The 14,735-nt window shown below is 42.4% G+C and overlaps 1 protein-coding gene across 1 annotated transcript in view; it reads right to left on the reverse strand.

Moving 5' to 3' along the window:
• Nucleotides 1-3,351: 3,351 nt before the first annotated feature.
• zfpm1 (zinc finger protein, FOG family member 1) overlaps nt 3,352-14,735 on the reverse strand; it is a 105,409-nt gene continuing 94,025 nt past the window's right edge. The window contains exons 5-9 of the mRNA XM_023350518.1: nt 12,659-12,761; nt 12,348-12,584; nt 11,185-11,418; nt 10,862-11,104; nt 3,352-9,958 (exon numbers count right to left, since the gene is read on the reverse strand). Of these exons, the coding sequence (XP_023206286.1) occupies nt 7,398-9,958; nt 10,862-11,104; nt 11,185-11,418; nt 12,348-12,584; nt 12,659-12,761 (3,378 nt within the window). The 3' untranslated portion in view covers nt 3,352-7,397. The remainder of the gene's footprint in view (nt 9,959-10,861; nt 11,105-11,184; nt 11,419-12,347; nt 12,585-12,658; nt 12,762-14,735) is intronic.

The raw sequence follows: 14,735 nt of genomic DNA on the forward strand, positions 1-14,735 counted from the left end.
AATGTTTAATTTTGTATATTGTAAAGATGTGAAGGACCAATATGGCCGCCTTCAGAATAACGTCATAAATGGATAGTTTGGCATTTTGTCAACTCCGCCAGTTTTTAACAGTTTGACTCTTTCAGTGATAGTGTTGACAAATCTCACTTAAGTGTGCAGTTAATTCATTTTAATGTATTTTACATAAATTGCATTACTTTTCAACTGAGTAAAAATACCACTAACAGCGTCTTTAAAATATAATTTTATATTTATTTTTGTCAGATGGTGTTGACAAAGTTCTGGGTCAGGTCCAGTAAAAATCTAATTTTTAAAAAAATGTTGCCACTGGGAGCCTGCACCTTAGCATCTTTACATTTCACAAACATTATTTGTCATATTTGAATACATAAGCTTAAGGAATAACTACATTGTTTTTTGTTTTGCAAAATTTGAACCCATTTTGTCCCTTACCTCAAGAATCACAAATTAAACTTTCGATTTTAGGATGGATGACCTGACATGACCTGTCAGACGCATCAGGCGTGTTCCCTGTTCGTTTTGTGATTGGAAAGTCGAGCGACTTTGATTCCTTGATGTTAGAGCAGCTCCTTCCATCGCTGCAGGATCCCAGCCGTCAGCTGCTGGATGGGAAACATGTTACAGATTCATCTTTGAAGCTAACGCTAACAGACAGCAGCAACAGGTTCCCCAGAGCGTCACTGAGGGGCTGCATGCAGCTGCAGACACAAAACCTGCAAACCCGGCATCGAGTCCTGCGCCATGACGGCGGTCAGTGGTACGACTCACCGACTGGAATATTTACTATTATGGGATGTAGAAACCATTTATAATGAGAGAACAATGACCAGTCCAGCATCATTGATGCAGATGAAAAACTATGTATAGTAAAGGAAAAAATACAAAGTTCATGAAAAGAAAAGGAAAAAGAAGTAGAAGAAAAATGAAAAATAACGCAAATTAAAAATTTTTTTAAGAAAATATTAAGAAAAAAACAGTTAAAAAAAGAAAAGAAAAAAATAAATAAAATGAAACAATGAAGAAAAAAAGAGGAAAAAAGTTCGAGGACAAAAAAAGAAAAAAGTTTATGAAAAAAACAAGTTAAAGAAAAAGAAATTTTACAAAATCAAAAAGGAAAAAAAAGAAAAATGATAAAAGGAAAAGATGGGCTGCACAGTGGCGCAGTTGGTAGCACTGTTGCCTTGCAGCAAGAAGGTCCTGGGTTCGATTCCCGGCCAGGGTCTTTCTGCATGGAGTTTGCATGTTCTCCCTGTGCTTCTCCGGGTTCTCTCCGGGTACTCCGGCTTCCTCCCACAGTCCAAAAACAGTCTAACATGACTGTTAGGTTAATTGGTCTCTCTAAATTCTCCCTAGGGGTGTGTGTGTGTGTGTGAATGGTTGTTTGTCCTGTATGTCTTTGTGTTGCCCTGCGACAGACTGGCGACCTGTCCAGGGTGACCCCGCCTCCCGCCTGGAACATAGCTGGAGATAGACACCAGCAACCCTCCCGACCCCATTAGGGACAAAGGGTGAACAGAAAATGGATGGATGGATGGATAAAAGGAAAAACATAATAAATTACAAAAAGTGTCAGAAGCTCAGTGTGCCATTCTTGAATTGCAGTCAGGGCCGTACAAAATGTAGCCAAGGGCCACAAATGGCCCCCGAGCCGCACTTTGGACATCCTCTTACTATTAAATATAATTATTCACATATTTGTACAAGTTTAATCTGAGTTTTTCTGGAGCAACATCATGCTATTGTTTTTTTGTAACTTTCCTAACTAAAAGTTAAATATCAGAGTTTTCCTTTCTGCTCGTTTCGCCGTGACGCTAAGATGGCTTCCGTTTCGTTTTGAATCCCAGAACCGAAGGCCGTGCTCCGGATCGGCTCGTCTTACGCACAGCAAATGGTTTCGGCCCTGGAGCTCTGAATAAACCCACACAGGTTCATTTCTAAAGCAGAGCTGATGATTCATCCAGCCTTTTCTCCGTGAAGCAGAAACGGCACTACGCATGTTTTCTGAAGAAAAGAAAACAAATTGAGTGACAAGCAGGCGGCGAGGAGTCAAGGACTTCCTCTCAGGTACGCAGAAGAAACTCACACTCTCTCTGAATCAGTCAGTGTCTCTCAGAACTTTTTATTTCCCATGCATAGTTTGGACAAGAGTGTAGTGGAGCTGAAAAAAAATATATAAAAAATATTGAAATAAAAGTGTTTGACATTCGATGTGATTTTCTCCATTATAGACAAAAGAATCATTACAAAAAACATGTTGAATTAATTAAAAAATAAAAAGGAAAATCTTTGAAAAAGTCCTTCAAGGTGAGCGGTGACGCATTCAGGCCGGGAAAAAGTGCTGCGTAACATAAATACGTTAGAAAAAAAAAAAAAAAAAGGAGCTAAAACTAAAAACATTCAGCACATTTTGACACAGTGCAACAAACTGGGGCTGAGTTCAACTCGACGCTCGGTTCCCTCAGTGGTGTAAGAGCTGCAGAGCACAGCGGGGCGATGAACGGCACGAAAACGGCTCAAACACGCAAAAAACACAAAACCCTACCAACTACTTCTGTCTGGCTTTGAAATAAGACAAAACTAACTTACAAGAAACTTTTCAGCAAGATATAAGAGCTTGTTTTAAGTCAATAATTCTTAAAACGTTCTTGTTCCACTGGGAGATTATAACAAAACATTTTCCCCATGTTATAAGTGAAATCATCTGCCAATAGAACAAGTATTATTAAGGACTCAAAACAAGCTACTGTATCTTCTGATCATTTACTTATAAGTCAGTTTTGTCTTATTTCAAGTGTCCAAACATACCTGCATTATAAACTAGACATAAATACTTGGTAAAATGTATGTTTTTGCAGTGAATGTTTGTCTTCCTCTCACTGTGGCAACAGATGGAGTTTCAGGCTGCAGGAAACACAAGCAGCTAAAAACTGAAGGAGAATTTAGAAACTTCTACCCTGATCAAACTTTACTAGCACGTTCCATAAATCCAGATAATAGAGGATCTGAATATTTTAAATATAAACAACACAACCAGATATACTGAGAGGACATGGAAATGGATGGAGACCAAACCACAACGCATCAAAACGTACTTCCTGTTATGAAGCGCTCTGAGCATGCCCAGAAAATCCACCAGTTAATCACATGAGAAATTAAAACTGAAATAAACTGAAGAGCTGTTATTAGACTTTGTAATCCACTTTACTACGGTTTTGGTTGTTTGGGATTTTTATTGCTATTTTATTTATTGTTTTTGGTTGTTTTGTTTATTTTCTGGGGGAGATTCAACATGTCTTCCAGCTCCACTGTGTGTCTTTTGCAAAATTAATGTTTATTGATGTTTAAGATTGCAAACTTTAATTATTATCATCATCAATATTTTACCTATTATTTTATATTATATTTTACAGCCTCAAAAGAGCGATGCTGTTTATTGCAATAATTTATAGTTCAGTAAAGTTCGTTACTGTGACAGGCCCATTTGTGCATTTAGAAGTTGCGTGCCTGACACCAATTCGCGCTATTTGCATAAAATAGCACAAAATTGAATTACAAAAATGAATTTGCTTAATTGAAAGTAAAATAACTCAACAGCCGGATGTTGCTACTGGAGGAAAAGTCGAAGACGACGACAGGAAGAAGTAAAAAGATGAAGTTTTTCAGTGAGTTATCGCGTGATTTTAATTGTGCTTCTTATTTAATGGAAAAAACGCAAATGCAAAACTGTGTTTTTTTAACATTAGCAAAATATCTACAAAGTTTTGCACACAATTGAAATGGAAAAGCATCTACTGACATCATGATGGCAGACAGATCAGAAGAGAGAAACAGAGAGAAAATAGGAAGAGGTGTGATATGCCTGCAATCTGGACGTGTTAGAAAAAAACAACCTGTCAGACCTGCAGCGATGACGCTCAGATTTCCCCTCAGCAGTCGGTCCAGGCTACGTTTAGATGCATAAATTATTTTTTTAATAGTTAAATATGTGTGAACAGCAGCATTTTGTTTGTGAAGAAGCAGTCACAGTTGTAAAAGTGGCGGTCACTAGAGGGCGCACTCTGTCCGTTTTGGATTACACTAAAAATAACAATGGCCAAAAAATTGCATAAAACTAAAAGCAGGATTTTAGAAACACTGAAAGATATATCAAAACGCCAAATCTTAAGAAGATAGATTGACATCTTTTAACTTGTTTAGGAGTTGAATGGACTTTCTAACTTGAAGTAGTAAACTGTCGAAGAGAACAAAGTTTTTCTGAATTTGGCCGAATTTTTAAGGTTTTACATTAATTTCAATGGGACAGAATTAAAGTACTGGTTCCACAGGCAGATTATTTCACTGGGAAAAATGTCTTGTTTAACAGTTTATAAGCTTTTTCAATCAACATTAGGGAATTATGGACTGAAAATAAGCTCCTATGTCTTTCTGAAAAGTTATTTCAAGTTTACACTCGAACTTAGACCAAAGAAACTTGATAAGATTTTGTGTTTTTCAGCATCATGGTCATCGTTAGATCATGCCACAGTGTGATGAAATATCTCTCTGACATGAAAAACGGTGATAAAACCTAGTTGTGGCATGCAAAGAGTGCAGCAGGTCAAGTTTCCAACCATGTCCAAAAGATTGTCTAGGTCCAAAACAGTAGCAAGATCTTCATCTAGTGTGGAAGTTATTAATGAATCCTTCATTATGTCTCATTTAACATGATTTTCTAGGTGAGAATTGGTGGCATCTAAGTTAAATTTGGTCAAACTGGTAGTTTTATTGCCTAAACCTCCCAGTCAAAAACCCTGACTGGGTCACAAACTTGGTCTCACATGATCAACCTGCAGAAAACTAATTATTAACCGTTGTGTTTGACCAATGCCTCGTTTCCATTGAGTAGTATGGTGCGGGTCAGTGCGATTTGATACGTTATTTAGTCTGTTTCAATTGTGAAAGCTGGACTTATGACTGACCCGTCCCATTTCTGGGTTCCGTTTAGTTATAGGTCCATAATGGTAAGGTTAGGGTGGAGCTACTGCTGTCACAACACACAGACTAGACCAGGGGTGGGCAACTCCAGGCCTGGAGGGCCTAAAAGTCTCCTGCAACTTTTAGATGCGTCTCAACTTCAACACACCTGAGTCAAATAATGAGGTCATTAGCAGGACTCTGGAGATCCTGACTGCATTTAGGAGGCGATTCAGCTGTTGGATTCAAGCATGTTGGACCAGGGAGACGTCTAAGAGTTGCAGGACTCTGATTGCCCACCCCTGGTCTGGACTGCAAAAACACCAAATCTTACCAAGTATTTTGGTCTCGTTTCTAGTGTAATTATCTTAGTAAATCTAAAAGAAGACTAAATTAACTTACAAGTAACTTTTCAATAAGATACAGGAGCTTGTTTTAAGTCAACAGTTCCTTCATATTGATGAAAATGTTCTTGTTCATATCGTCATATTAATTTAAGCTGCTAAGCATAAAATTGGGATTTTCCCATGTCAATTTCTGAGTTTCAAAAATAAAAGAAATTGCTAGAAAGATTAATCTGAGAAATATGCCAGAAAAAACATGAAACATATTTAAGTTTAGCAGTAAAAAAATCTTTGACTTTTGGAAATTTTCTGAGTTTCAATAGTAAAAGATTCCAGCTTTTATAGCTCAGAAATGTCTGCGTTTTTTTCTAGAAATTTTCTGAAATTAATCTAAAAACTTCTGAGTTGTTTCTAGCAAATGTTTGACTTTTTGGGGCTCAGAAATTTCCTTGTCTTTTCTAGAAAACTTCTGAGTTTTTTGGTGGAAGCTCTTTTTTCTAGCTACGAAATGTTAATGTTCTGGTGCAAATATCTTGGAAAAAAAGACCAAACTGACTTACGAGTAACTTTTCAGCAATTATAGGAGCTGGTTTTGGATAAATAAGTCCTTAAAATTGATTAAGAAACTAGTTCCACTGGCAGAATATTTCACTTATAACAAGAGATTTTCAGTGTCTCATCAACATTAATAACTTATTTACTTAAAACAAGCTCCTCCATCTTGCTGAAAAGTTACTTGTGAGTTAGTTTTGCCTTATTTCAAGTGTGTTAAGATGCTTGCACTAGATCGGAAACTAGACCAAAAATACTTGGTGAGATTTCAACAACTACTAACAGAGAGGGGACAAACCAAACCAACAGCATTTAGCAGTAGTTCTACCTACTGATAAATGCAAGTTAAAGGTCCCACATAATGGATCTTTAAATCAGCAGCAAAAAAGGTTTTCTTTGTTAATTTCTTAATATTGGGCAGGATGGAGACAGTTTTCAGGCTGCTTATGTGTCTGATCAGATCAAATCCAAAATGTTGGAAGAAGAAATGGTATTCTGAGGGAACACGAGGTTAAAACGAGTTTACTTTTTCAGGCCTGTCAGCTTTAAGTGCCGGCCTATCAGACCGAGTGATGATGTGACGGATCGCCCCCACTGCGTCCTGATGCGTCTTTTCTAAATCAAAAAGTATTCACAGTTTGAGCTAACACTGTCCTGCTGCATGGGAACATGTGGCGCAAACACAATGTTGTGCCTTCATCACCGGGTAAAAACTAATTTAACCTGAAACCCGCAGGGCTTCATCATCATCTTCAACAATCAGCGAGCCGCTGCGATCTAATCGAACATCTAATCAGCAACAAGCAGAGAAGGAAAAAAAAAATAATAACGAACACAAACCTCACCACCAGCTAACAAAACGCTAACATGATAATAACAAAGCTCAGTGTGATCCCAGTGATTACTGTAAGATATTACATATCTACACTTAGAAAAGTCACTTCAGCACACCTGATCCAAACACGGCCTTCGAACAGTATGAAAAAATATACAAATAAAAAATACAAATACTCTCAGACAACAGGTAGGTAGTTTTCTGTCGACGTGAAATCAGTGAGGACTCAAAGATAAATATTTCACATTTCTTTTCTCCCTTGCTCTTTGAAGAAAAAATAAAAACAATGTTGCGCGTATGAAAAGAAAGCGTCCATCCTTCGGTAAATTAGTAACAAGGTGATTTCTGCTTTTTCCACCCAGAAAAAAACAAACAAAAACAAGAGCCAGTGTTGAAACAAAAGCATCATAGATTTCTGTTTTTCAGACATACATTATGCACAGAGGATAAAAACATTAACAACGATTGAGTCTGTTTGAAATATCCCTCTGTTCAGGTCGTGAAGGTGAAGAGGATGCGTCTCAGCTCTTAGTGTGTGAAAAATGACCCATTTGGAGAGGAAACCACTGAGTTCGTAACACCACCTGCAGAGGATGGGACGTAACAGTCATCCGTGTTGGTTCCTCCAGCAGGGGGCGTCTCTTGGCGTTCAATCCACTCAGAAAGACATGGGAGGAGGGGAAGAAGAGAGATTAGAGGGCTCCCTTGACGTGTTCAGCGCTGTGGGAGGAGCAGTAGTATTTCTTGTGAGCTATAAACGTGGAAAGGCTGCTGAACTTGATGTTGCACAGCCGGCAGAAGCGGGAGTTACCGTTCTGGACCGGAGAGATTACCGCCGTTTTGGGTCCAGCGATGGGATTGGATGCCGTGCTCTCGGGAAGGTGGACGGGCGCCACCTTCTCCCGCAGAGCCTCAGGCACGGGTGAGACAGTCAGAGATGGGGCGCGGGGCGGAGACACGGGGAGGGGTGAGGCAGAAGAAGGCGATCCTCCCCCAACTGACGGGCTGCCGTTCACCTGCGGGGACGCAGGGGAAGTAGCGCCGCTGCAGGTCTGTCCGTTAACGCTGTCTCTGTGGACTCGGGAGGCCATCTTGGCCTGGTTGGTGGGGGTGGTGGCGCCGGTGACCCCATCCCTGGGACTGAGGCTTGGGCTGCGGCTGACCGCCCTGCCGGGCCGCGGCGGGGTCTCCGCCGGAGGCTGAACGGTTAAGACCAGCCCATGGGTGGTCTTGAAGTGCTCCACCAGGTCGCAGGTGATGGGCCGGTTCGGACAGTATGGGCAGACCGCTAGGGAGGAACTGGCAGCCGCTCCTTTAGCTCCGGCTCCTGGAGTGGCTGCAAGTGTTGCATGCGAGGGAGATGCAGCACCAGAAGCGGGTAAGGCAGAGGGGCGAGGGCTGGGGGAGCCCCCTTGACCCTGGGCGACCCACTCAGCAGGCAAAGCTTTAGCCTCAGCAGGATGAAGGAGGTCCAGCCGCTCCTGTTGGGGTCTGCTCTTAGGGGAAGTGGAGGCCGACCTCTTGAGCCTGTGAAGCTGCTCCAGGGTGTGGGGCTGCAGAGTGGTGGCCGGGCAGTAGTAGGTCTTATGGGCCAGGTAGTTCTCAATGCTGTTGAAGCTGATGCTGCAGGCGGTGCACTTGTGGTAATCGGTTAGAGGAAGCGCCGGGAGAATACCGCCGCCACTGTTGTGCCGAGGAGTCTCCCTCAAACGAGGTCTCTTGCTCAGGTCTATGGGGCCGTCTCCTTCGGGGCTGGAGCCACCCGCACCGCCAGGAGATACTTCCTGCTTCACCACCAAACCCAGAACGGAAGGAGAGGGAGCAGAAGCTGCGGAGGTGGTGGCAGCGGCGGCGGCGTTAGCTAGCGCCTCTGTTCGAGCCATGTGGATCTCGTACATCTTTTTCCTCTTGCGAGTGCGGATGGGCTGAGGAAGGAAGGCCGCGGTGTTGGAGCTCTTGGACATGTGGGTGGCCCGCTGGTTGGTTGGGTCATGGCGAGACGCGCAGTAGAACCGTTTGTGAATGGTGTAGTTGTCATGACGGCTGAAGCGGATGTTGCAGGCCTCGCAGAAGGTTTTGTTAGGATCATCTTCCATGTCCTCTGTAGAACCGCTGGCAGGACTTTGACTGCCTTCGCTTGCCCTTCCTCCTCCACCACCTTCACCCTCTGAAGAGGACGACACTCCTTCTTTCCCTGCAGGAGTTTCTGTCTTTACCTCAACCAGCCTCTTAGATTCTGCCACTCCGGTTCCTGCAGGAGGCTCAGAGTTCGTTGGAGAGACGGACGCGGCTCTGCTTGATGCTCCAATCTGAGGAGACGAGCTGGGAAGTCCGCCAGAAGCTGCCGGCGCAGAGACTCCAGACCCTGAAGCCGAACTTGGGCCCTCTCCCTGGTGTCTGCTGGAGCAGTAAAGCCTTTTATGTGCATAGTAGTTGTTGATGTTATTGAAGGTGATGTCGCACTCAAAGCAGGTGGCTCCTTTCTGGGGTGGAGTGGCAGTGGATGCAGCTGCAGCCGCGGTAGGTCCGGAGGTGAAGAAGGCGGCCGGGTTGCTCTGAACGACCGCCTGGCCCTGTTTCAGCCGACTGTGGACCATTTCGGACATCTTTGCCAGGATCTCTGATGCCTGTGGCAGGATGGCTGCTTCAGGGTTGAACATGTACTGGGGAAGGAAGATTGATCCTCCTGCAACGCCTGAACTTGTTCCTCCAACGTGGGCAGGACTGGAACCAGGAGTAGGACTGGTTGGTTCGGCTTTGACGGTTGGGTTAGGGGGACTCTTTGGAGAGTTTGGTGTTTGACAAGAAGAGTTCATAGTTGGCTCTTCCTTTGTCGTCTTTCGTACTTCTTGATCCGGATCCTCTCCACCAACACCCTCCTCCTCCCCATCCTCTTTCATCTCCATCTGCTGCTCCTCCGTCTCAGACTCTGACTGCGGCTCCTCCTTGATCTTCAGCTCTGAAGTCTGAGCATCAGGAGAACTGAAGTCTCGAGGCGTTGCTGATCCCCCGTTTGCTCCTGGACTTGATGAATCTGGTTTGGGAACACAAGCTAGTGGTTCCCTCTCATGTGGGGACAGTTGGGGCTGCTCGGCCGACAAAGGGGTGCTCTGGCGAGGTGTGGGGCTCCTTTCAGCTGGGACCCTGACCTCCAGGTGGGTCCGAACATGCTGCTGCAGCTGGGCGGGTGAGTCAGAGTTATGGCCGCAAACCTGACACTTGAGCACCACACCAGAGTCTCCGGGGCTTAGACCTGTTGATGATAGTAGTGTTAATACAAACCCTAATGACAGAAACATGAAGTCTTGGTAGCTGCATTTACATTGACCATAAAATTATACAAAATGGCATTACAAAATAAATTGGATTAATGGAAACACGACAATTTTGCAAAACTGCAATGGAAACACTTTTTTCGCATTATGCCAGATTGTATAAAACAGCAACACGTTTATTTGTAGGCATTGGCCTCCTTGGACGATGAGCAGGTGGCTCCACCAGAGCTCACAGCATCGCACAGTTCATCCAAAGTTCAATTGTGATTTAAATGTGTTGAGTCCATAGCCCTTCTGTAAATCTGCTGACTACCATTTCCCCTAAACACTGAGTATATGTAGCCACTCCTAAGTAAATTTGGCTTATTGCTCCAACGCCCAAATGATACGTCAACGTCTCCTCTAATGGCTGATAGATGATGAACACTAGCACCACAGCTGAAATATGAATATATGTCATGTAAATGTTTACATCCATGATTTTTAATGATATCACGAGAGCAACGCCAGGGTTTCCCCAACAAAACTTGCTAATCCCAGTGGTAGATGCTAAGGCAGTCTGCCAGCGGCCCATTGCATTTTTATGTAAAAAATTTTTTTAAAGTTGACAGGAAATTGGTGCTCACCCCCTCCCAGTTCCATGAATCAATTGTAAAACTAGCTTAATATATCCTTACTATCACCGATACTGGTGTATAAAAACCCTATCTAACATAATCAATGTTTACCCTGCTGGGGAGGCAAGTAAAGCCTGGCGGGCTGCCAGGATTATAATACCCTGGGGGAAACCCTAATCGAAATTATGATAAAGTATTTTTTCCACATTATCAGAGATTGGAAACACATTTGTAATAGAAACAGCTAATGATATTTGGACGTACCGGTGGAGAGGGGCAGTTTAGGAAGGCCTGGTCCTGGAGAGTAGACCTCACTGCGAGATCCCGGCTGGCACACCATGTGGCTGGTGACCAGGTGGCTATAGAGGATGTCTCTGGTGGTGGAGACGAAGCCGCAGCCGTGACAGACGCCGTTTAGTGTGTCTGTGTGGACCTTAAGATGGCGCTCACAGTTCGCTTTAGTGGTGAAGGCTGAAAGGCAGATGAGACAAACGAACGGACGCTCACCTGAGGAAAGAGACGGTGAAGGGAAAGTTAACCTCTTCCAACCGATCCGCCCACCCCACACGTCAAGAGACATCTCTCACCACTGTGTGTGCGCATGTGGATCTCCAGAGAGCTGGCGCTGGGGCAGCTTTTGTTGCACTGTGGGAACGGGCAGATGCGCTCGTTGGGGTACGACTCTTTGGGCTTGTCCTGCGGGGGCGAAGAGGCCGCAGCCGGCTGCTTCTGCCGGCTGGCGCAGTAGTACATGAGGTGGGCCTGCAGGTTCCGCTCACTGCGGTACCAGATCCCACAGTCTTTGCATGGAAAAATATCCTCTGTTGACCAAGAAAAACAGAAATTCAGAGAGAGAAAAGTTACTCAACTTTATTGACGTAAAGTCCATTTGAACTCTATAAATCCAAACCTTAACAATGAACAATGATTCATGATTGCTACAGACATTAATTATGTTCTATTGTGTATTTTCAATCACCTATAATGACTTCCTACAGTGTGAAACTGCATGAAGTGTCTGTAAGCCTGCTAGAAAATCCATAGAAGCATCTATTTCTTACAGGGTGACACTGCCATCTAGTGGCCAATTGAGCATTACAACATAACATGATGTTTTCCATAAATCTTTAAGACTGAAGTGCAAAAAGTGAAAAACTGAAGCACTCAACATCTGAAAATGTGAGTCAAATGTTTTCTATTCAATGTTGAAAAATCTGTTAAAGTAAGGAGTTTCATTTATGATGACAAAAACAATATTTTTTACTTTCAGATGTTCTGCATTGCTTTGCTGACATGATGACAATTTGCTCCAGTCTGTTGTAGTAGTATTTATTATTATTATTATTATTATTATTTATTATAGGTAAAGCTGTCTGTATTTTTGAGCTGCCAACATGAAACTCAATCATGTTGTATATTTAAATACATCTAAAGGTTTAGAAATGACTGATGGAACATTTGATGAAAATATAAAAAGTTAGGTTGAAAACTGGACACATCCATCTTTTCCAACCATTTTCATCCATCCATCCAAAAAAAGCCAAAACCAAGGAAAACTCCTGCAAGTTTGGAAAAAATTATTGATTGAAAAAATTATTGATTCATGTTACTTTAAAAGATTATTTTTTAAAGTAGTTCTAAAGTTTAGTTCAGAAACTTTTTTGAGGGACTTATGTTCATGTTCTTATCAAGTTAATCTATACCTAACTTAAATACTGGGTCAGTAGGTAGGTAGTGAGGCAATACTCACTGTTGACCACGGCGGTCGCCAAGATGGCCGCCATGCCGGCCTGCTGGGGAAGCAGCTGGATGTCGGAGCGCAGCGCCGCCGGGTACAGAGGCTCCTCCTTCACCGCTGGCTGCAGTGGAGGAGACAGCTGGGCCGCCAGGGAGGAAGAGGAGGAGGAAGGCGGACGCGGCGACAGAGAAGCTAGGAGCTTTCCACCGGCCCTGACCTCTGTGGTGACCTTACAGAACAGCTCCTCACCTGGAAGCCAGCAGATTTACACTCAGACTGACGGCCTGACGGACCCCTGCGGAGGCAGACGGAGGAGCGCTCACCTCGGCTGTAGATGCTGCAGTTTGCTGCCGAAGGGTCAGAGGTCAGAGGAAGGCGGTTAATCCAGCAGTCTGCCTGTTCACAGAGCAGAGTCAGCGCCGAGTTCTGCACACAAACAACAAAAACACGGTTAAAAAAAAAAAAGTTTTCATTGAGATCGAACTGAAATATTCATATTCCCACGTCTGACACGATAACTAATGTTACTTGTCCCATAATAAATGATAATATTGTTGTTTTGAGACTATTTTCAAGTAATTTAATGATAATGACACAATATTTCAAAATTAACTAAATTAACTTTAGTCAAATTTAAAGGTTTGTATCTGGACACCTTAGAAGAGAAATGGCGCCCCCTGCAGGTAAAAAACAAAAGAGACAAAACAAAATAAAGCAAGAAACAATTCCAGAAACTTCAGCACCAACTTTTCACTCATAAGATTAACTTTCTGTTTGATTTTCCATTGTTTAATTTCTACTATCTCAACAACGGATTGGTTCTTTCTTCTCCTTTAAATCCAAAGTTTATCCAAAAACTTAAATTGTTAATTAGCACCAAAAAGAATATAATAAGAAAATGAATGAATGAATAAATAAAGGCAGGGAGGAGAAAATGAGGCAAGGAATGGTAGAAACATGGGTAAAGGAGTAAAATAAAGAATATACGTAAAAGTTAAGATGAGAATAAAGATGGAAATAAAAGTTGCATGGAAGGAATACATTCAGGAATAAAAGTGGGAAAAGGGAAAGAAATAAAAGAAGGAATGTTGGAAATAAGGCAGAAATTGCAGGAATTAAAGCAAAACTAAATATGGAAATCAAGGCAAGACTCAATAAATAAATGGAGGAATGAAGGAGTAAATGTAGCATTAAATGCAGAAATGAAAGCAAGATTAACCGAATTAATCTGACATTGAAGGAAATAAAATAAATAAATTAAAAAACCTAATATTTCTTTTGAAGTTTTTCTAATAATCTGAGAAAAAGTTGAATAAATACAAAATTTAAACTAAATGTTATGTTAAAATAAAAACTAAAAGCAGAACATTTTGAGTATTTTATGCTCATCTGATCATTTAATCCCAGCAGATCTGGTTCGTTTGCTTGTGAATTATTTCAGAACCAGCCTGCTGGTGTCAAAGTGTGGCTGTTCAAGTTTGAGGTCCTTTTCCAGATTTTTTAAATTAAAATATTACAAGTTGATTCGTTTCTTAGCAGGTAAAAAGAAAATAATTCACAATAAAATATTTTTTGCATTTTTAACTGCAAAAATAAACAGTAAAAGTAAAACGTGGCTCCTTCGTGCTTCGACTTGTTCCTTTTGGCCCAAGTTAACACCTGAGCACAGATAGGAAATGCTGCAGGAGGTATCACTCTGTCTGTAAACGTGCACCTCGTTCAGCCTCTTAATGAATGCTGGGAATAATCAAACACAACTCCTTCCTTTGTATGTTTCAAGTGTCTCCGCTCAGCTTGAACTGGGCAGCTTTACAGCCTCCCGTCCTGCAGATTATCCCCGACATTAACGACGCCGATCTGGGAACGAACAGCGACCGCACCGCCGGCATTAAACACCCTGAAAGAGCCGGAGGAGAGCCGCTGATGACGATTACGGTCAGAGAAGGAAATGAGCGCAGCTCTGGCCGGACAAAGAGGCAGAGAAAAAAATAAAAAGAGAGATAAAAGAAGGAGAGAGAGGATCTGATGAGGCGGCCATTCAGCCGGCGGCGTTAATAAGATCCAGAGCGGATACGCTCAACAAAGAGGCTGGACATGCAGATCCTGTGGAGGTATGAGGGGAGCACAAACACACTCCGGTATCCTCAGCAGGTCAAAATCTGATCCAGAAATAACAATCAAATCAATGCAGCGAAACACAACCCAATCAGGATTTAAAATCTGTTCATTCATCCTGGAACAAAACGTTAATAAAAACCAAACACACTTTCCTGACAAACTCCCAGCTGCGACGCGAACATTTCCCCGTTTACGAGCTCAGATTCACAAAACAAAACAAAACACAGAAACTGTTGATTCACAAACATTTACATATAATCTTTCATTTACTATTAGACCAAC

The sequence above is a fragment of the Xiphophorus maculatus genome, chromosome 2, assembly GCF_002775205.1.
Source record: "Xiphophorus maculatus strain JP 163 A chromosome 2, X_maculatus-5.0-male, whole genome shotgun sequence".
NCBI classification, from domain to species: domain Eukaryota; kingdom Metazoa; phylum Chordata; class Actinopteri; order Cyprinodontiformes; family Poeciliidae; genus Xiphophorus; species Xiphophorus maculatus.